Source organism: Cicer arietinum, chromosome 3 (assembly GCF_000331145.2).
Source record: "Cicer arietinum cultivar CDC Frontier isolate Library 1 chromosome 3, Cicar.CDCFrontier_v2.0, whole genome shotgun sequence".
NCBI lineage: Eukaryota > Viridiplantae > Streptophyta > Magnoliopsida > Fabales > Fabaceae > Cicer > Cicer arietinum.
In genome coordinates, this window is record NC_021162.2 from 53,875,081 (window position 1) to 53,881,464 (window position 6,384).

The 6,384-nt window shown below is 33.1% G+C and overlaps 1 protein-coding gene across 1 annotated transcript; it reads left to right on the top strand.

Moving 5' to 3' along the window:
• Positions 1 to 265: 265 nt before the first annotated feature.
• Positions 266 to 5,441, top strand: ARF9 (auxin response factor 9). Its single transcript, XM_012713484.3, has 13 exons — positions 266 to 812; positions 1,024 to 1,119; positions 1,369 to 1,425; positions 1,535 to 1,687; positions 1,800 to 1,884; positions 2,419 to 2,509; positions 2,641 to 2,805; positions 3,037 to 3,156; positions 3,237 to 3,309; positions 3,405 to 3,558; positions 3,770 to 4,341; positions 4,722 to 4,909; positions 5,004 to 5,441. The coding sequence occupies exons 1-13, from the start codon at positions 684 to 686 to the stop codon at positions 5,134 to 5,136; spliced, it is 2,016 nt and encodes a 671-aa protein (XP_012568938.1). The 5' UTR covers positions 266 to 683; the 3' UTR covers positions 5,137 to 5,441.
• Positions 5,442 to 6,384: the final 943 nt, after the last annotated feature.

The following is a 6,384-nucleotide window of genomic DNA, read 5'->3' on the forward strand; positions in this document are numbered from 1 at the left end:
CTAATTCATTGCTGATATAATGATAGGGTGTTTATTTAAATATGTATAATTGGATCTCTTAAGTGCATAGTTGTTCGACTCAACAAATATACTCACTCATTATGTAAAAGCTTATCTCCTAGTATTAATGTCAAATTTATCCATTAGAGAATAAGCATTACTTCTTCACCTTACACTTGTTGGTAATGAAATAGTAAACAGTACCTAGTATAAGTATAAGACAGAAAGAGACACACATACAACACAGTTGTGACACAACACTAAGAATAAAATATTCAACACAAAACAAAAGATACATAATACCCTTTTTGTGTTTTATAAAATGGACACAAACCAAATAAGCTGTTATATGTGTGTTTGTGATTGTGATTCACAGATTCCAACAAACGCCGTTTCCTTATTATTACACAAAGAAAAGAGAAAGAGAGAGAAAGAGAAAGAGAAAGAGACTGTGTATAGTTCTGTAACGGTTGCAGAAGGTGCAGCATAACAGACACAATTTCAAAAGCTGCTTCTATTGTCTCTCCTTCATAAAGCTTAATCATTCAACTGTGAACACTATACTATATCATCATCATGATGATTATGATGATGGTGATAAAAACTCAATTTTTATGAGATTGGTTACAAACTCTGTGAAGTGTTGAAAAGTGAAAAGGTTTTTGGGTTTTTAAGTTGAATGAATGATGTTGAATCATGGTGGAGAAGATGAACTTTATGAACAATTATGGAAGGCTTGTGCAGGACCTCGTGTTGAAGTTCCTCGTGCAGGACAAAGGGTCTTTTATTTTCCTCAAGGACACATGGAACAAGTTTGTTTTTTTTCTTCTTTTCATTATCTAAATGGTTACAAATTCTTGTTTTTTTTTTTGTGTGTCTGAAAATGTGTTTTGTTGTGATGCTTGGAATTTGGATATGCTTGATTCTTTGTTTTTTATTTTTGTCTTTTTTATTTTTGGTTAATGATTTTGTTTTGATGTTTTTTTTACTTTATATGTTTTTTATTTATTTGTGTGGTTGTAGTTAGAAGTATCAACAAATCAGGAACTAAATCAAAGGATTCCATTGTTCAAACTTCCAACCAAGATCCTTTGTCGTGTGGTCAATGTCCATTTACTGGTAATTTTCTCAATTATCCTAAATTTTCTTTTCTCTTTTTCTTGTGTGTGATTTTAAGAAACCAAAAAAAAAAGGAAACTTTTTTTGGTTTATATGTAAAAAAGGGACAAATGTTCATCTGGGTTTTGAAATTTTGAGTTCCTATGACAGTTTCTAATTTTTGGAGTTATTAACTTTTTGATATTATTTGATTATATAAATTGGGTTGGTGGAAAAACCAAAACTTGACATGAATTTTGACATGTTTAGGCTGAACAAGAAACAGATGAAGTTTATGCACAGATAACTTTGGTACCAGAATCTAATGTAAGGATATAGCTACCACTTTTTGATTCTCAAATTTTTTGTTTGGTCAACCTTTGATTATTTTCTTCCATAGTATTTTGAATTTTATAATTGACCAAATGTGCTTTAGAAAATTGAGCCTACAAGTCTTGATCCTTGTCGTGCTGAACCTCCAAGACCAAAAACTCACTCCTTCTGCAAGGTCTTAACTGCTTCTGATACTAGTACTCATGGTGGATTTTCTGTTCTTAGGAAACATGCCACTGAATGTCTTCCCCCTTTGGTAAAAATACCATATTTTTTTGATTTTTTTAATGAATTTGTGTTGGTTTTGAATAACAGATCCAGATTGGTTTTTTTTCTGTTTACTAAAACTGTGTTTGGTTTTTGTTTAGGATATGTCTCAATCTACTCCAACTCAAGAGTTGGTTGCTAAGGATCTTCATAATTACGAATGGCACTTTAAGCATATATTTAGAGGTAAGTGTAACCTTTTGAGAGACTTTGACTCGAGAATTTGAGAGTTTCTTAAGCATGTGGTCCTGAGTTCAATCCTTGATGTTGCTTGATCATACAAAAAGACTCAAGAGACTTAAGCATGTGGTCCTGAGTTCAATCCTTGAATTACATGAATTTTTTTCTTTTTAGCCTATGTTTCTATGTTTGTATCTCCCAAGATCATGTTTGAGTTAGTCAAACGTGATTTGACCATAAAATGTTATGTTTTGCTTCCATCTTTAGAATTGATTTCAGTCACAAAATCAATTTTACCTATAACTTAATATCTCTAGCCTATGTGATAACATAGAATCAATTCTCACATTCATTGACTTATATATGCACACAGCGATTCTGATCATATAAATTGATAAAAATCTATTTTTTTGTCAATATTTCTAAACATAAATCATGTTACGTTCAATTTATTTTCAACTAAAACCAATTCTATCAAAATCAGTTTTTATCACCGCAAAACAAAAAACATGCTTAGTCTCACATTTCCTTTGTGTTCAGGTCAACCGCGTCGACACTTACTAACAACTGGATGGAGTACTTTTGTGACATCCAAAAGATTAGTTGCTGGAGATACTTTTGTGTTTCTGAGGTATTCATTTGATGTTTTGTTTTTCTTGGTTTCCTTGATATGGTTCAAAAAATCATTATATACTGTAAAATCATACAATGTTTCTGTTTGACTGTGCAAACATTAAAACTAAACAAGATTCTGTGTTATAGAGGAAACAATGGAGAATTACGCGTTGGAGTGAGGCATCTCGCTTCGCCGCAGAGCTGCATGCCTTTATCTGTGATTTCTGGTCAGAGCATGCACCTTGGAGTCCTTGCAACTGCATCTCATGCTGTTGCAACCCAAACTCTTTTTGTAGTATACTATAAGCCAAGGTATAACTTTTACTATTTGTAAAAATTTAGAAACTATCTTTTGCTACGAAGCACTGACACAGATACGAACACAACCCTAATACATAGACACTGGTAATAATTTGAGAAAATAAAAGTGGCTGCATATTATTGTAAGTGTCAGTGTCAGACACTTGGACTCGCCTTCAATATAAAGTATCAATGCTACATATTTTGTGGATGAATCTTGACAAGGCCATTTTGCTTTCTTAGGATGAGCCAGTTTATTGTAAGTGTGAACAAGTTCATGGAAGCTATGAACCAAAAATTTAGTGTTGGAATGAGGTTCAAGATGAGTTTTGATGGAGATGATTCACCTGAGACCGACAAAAGGTACTAAATTTCACTTTTGTAGTTTGCAACATGACCTTTTTCATTACACATTCTAAATTCTAATACATATTGTTCATCAGATTTTCTGGCACAATAATTGGAGAAGAGGATATTTCTTCACATTGGTTGAATTCAAAATGGAGATCACTCAAGGTATTCTCAACTTTTGATTTTGCAATAGTCCACCTTATTTCAAGTGATTTGTATGGTACTTTCATTCATTCATTCTTGTCATCATATATTCACAGGTTCAATGGGATGAGCCTGCATCTATTCCAAGACCTGATAGAATTTCACCATGGGAGATCGAACCGCTTTCGGCTTCTGTTCCTACATCTGTTCAACCTCCTCCTCCTGTAAAATATAAAAGGCCTAGACTACCTAGTGAAGTTCCAGATCTTGGTAAGGAAGAAGAATATCCTATAACTCCTTTCAATTCTTGTATTGATTATTCATTCCTGGTTTAATTATTCATTTATTCCCTGTAAATATACCAAACTTTTATTTTAGTCCCTGTAAAAAAATAATTGTTTTTTGTCACTGCAATAGTCAACCTGACTTAGTGGGATAAGGCTTGGTACTTGTTGTTAATGTCTTTATTTCATTTTCGAAGGAGACACGGCACTAGGTGACTCTGCTTACTGGGAAGCTGGGTTGACACAATCAGATATAACACAAGTTAATGTTATGTCTGAAAACAAAAGGAGTGACAATATGCATATATGGCATCATATACAAACTGATAATAACAAAATCAGCAGAAATAGTATATCGAGGAATCCGACAGATGGAAGTTGGCTATCTTCTCCTCATTCTAGTTGTCCTTCTCATTTGTGTCAAGACGCGTCTGACGATAGCAAGAATGTCTCGGTCTCACCTTGGCCTATTTCAAAAACAAACTCAGAAATACCGAACAATGATCGTTTGATTAATGAAGTTGACAAGGAGAACAAAATAGAGGCTGCTACAAGCTGTAGATTGTTTGGCATTGACCTTAATCAGAATGCAGCAAATGCATATGGAGTCACCTCTGAAGGATGTGCTGTCACCCCTTTGTCAAGAACTGATGCAAACCATAATATGCCTGATATCTCAAAGGCTTCAAAAGAAATGATACAAGAACAGCTACAAGTATCACCAAAAGAAACTCCCAGCAAGCAAATCAATAGCAGAAGTTGTACTAAGGTACTTGGCATATATTGTTTCTTTACATAGTAGAGCTAGGGTCTATTTAGATAAACCACTTAAATAAGCACTTATAGGATAAGCGTTTATATATAAGCTATTTCTATATTCAAAAAGAAACTATGGTCAAATTACTTTTGTATAAGCTATTTTCATAAGCAATCTTGCAGAGCCTACAGAAATTAGTTGAAAACAGCTTATGAATATGTCATTAAGCTGTTTTCAAATGCTCTCCCAAATATCCTGTTTAGTGTTTATGCCAGCAGATAAGCCAAATATGTTGTTCATTAGTCAATCCAAATGCAACCTTAATGTTTTTTGGTCTACTATGAATTGCTTGTAAAGTAAGGCTTATGCTTGTGTTCCAAACTTGTCAAAAGGTTCAAATGCAGGGCGTTGCGGTGGGTCGTGCGGTGTACTTGACCGCGTTGGATGGATATAATCAACTTATAGATGAACTGGAGAAGCTTTTTGACATAAAGGGACAACTCCAAGTAAGGAATAAGTGGGAAATTGTCTTCACTGATGATGAAGGGGATATGATGCTTGTTGGTGATGATCCGTGGCCGTGAGTATCTCTTTAATCTTTAACTATACTCAATAATAGATTGTGTTGAATTACTATAAATACTATGTGGATTGGTATTATTATGTTGTTGCAGGGAATTCTGCAATATGGTGAGAAGAATTTTCATTTGTTCAAGCCAAGATGTTAACAAAATGAGCTCAGGGACTAAATTGCCTATCTCATCAATAGAAGAGACTGTAATAAGCTCAGACACAACTGAGACATGAAACAATGAAATTTTTCTTTTTCATTAAATAAATGTTTTGTTAGTCTTTATTGTTGTTGTTGTTGTTTGTTTGAGTTAATGAAGCTAGTCCAATATTGGCTAGGCAAGTTTCATGGTATTAGATGTGAAACATTGACTAATTGTAACTCCATGTAGAGTTGGAAAGACATGTTTTAATAATTTAAGTAGGTGAGAGGGGGGAATATTGGGCTTGTATGTGTGAATAATGCTTAGTGTGTGTTAGTCTTGGCAATTTAATGTTCATTGCCTTTTGTATATTTTAATTTTGAGTGAAGTTTCGTTCTACTCCCTAAGAAATATGTGAGAAAAAAATATAACTTTTAAGACATTATAAAAAAATAAAAAACATTTTAGTCATTGATTTTGTACTTGACTCTTGATATTTGTTTGGTGAAAAAATATGTATTACGGAACGCAATTACTACATGGACTAATGAGGATAAAAGCAGATGATGAGTAAAGTTGTATTTGAAGAGTTTGAACAGTGTTATTATCTTCCGTTTGTGTATTTGAATTTAAAGGATTTCAATAATTTGGAATTTATGTATAAGAGGTATTATGGTCTACTGCATCACTGTTCTACTGACATATGGGTAATGGGTTGATTCTGATTTCTGACAGAGTGGGGCCCAATTCCTGGCTGCAGCTTTAACACCCATACTACGAATCAAATTGGGTCAGTTATTTGATTCATGTGACCTACCTATCATGTCTCAGAATTCTTGATAAATAAATTAAAACCATAAGGTGGTACGCAGTGAATAATTGAACCATAAATAACTTTACTTAAATTGGTTAATCTTTTTTTTTTTTTTAACTTGGAACAATTTTGGGCTAGGCTAAGACAATTAATATATGTTAACAGTGACTTTGCTAAAATTACATTGACTTCGGGATATGTGTAGAAATTTCAAATGATAAATTTTGTCAAAATTGTAGTGAGAAAACCGTGATTCTAACAATCTCATTTGAATTAAAACATGCACGAAAAACGTTTTGTTTCTTAGAAAATTGTGAATGCTGAATTATAGTTTTGTCAAATTAATAACTGAAGAGGTTATGGGAGTTTGTTCTAACTTCTTACAGAATTCTAAATTAATAACATCTCCAATTCGGTGCTTTCATAAATTAGCAACTGATACAAATATTTTCAGTTGGACCTAATCTAGGTGGCAGGTTGAATTCCTTCCTTAATAAGCACAATTCTTTGTATAACCTTGAAATCATT

What these genes read in the sequence shown, in the direction of transcription:
- ARF9 (XM_012713484.3), top strand. Translation starts at nt 684, where the DNA reads ATGATGTTGAATCATGGTGGAGAAGATGAACTTTATGAACAATTATGG. An exon ending in CTTTAAGCATATATTTAGAG is followed by an intron (nt 1,885 to 2,418) that starts GTAAGTGTAACC and finishes CTTTGTGTTCAG; the next exon opens with GTCAACCGCGTCGACACTTA. An exon ending in TCACCTGAGACCGACAAAAG is followed by an intron (nt 3,157 to 3,236) that starts GTACTAAATTTC and finishes ATTGTTCATCAG; the next exon opens with ATTTTCTGGCACAATAATTG.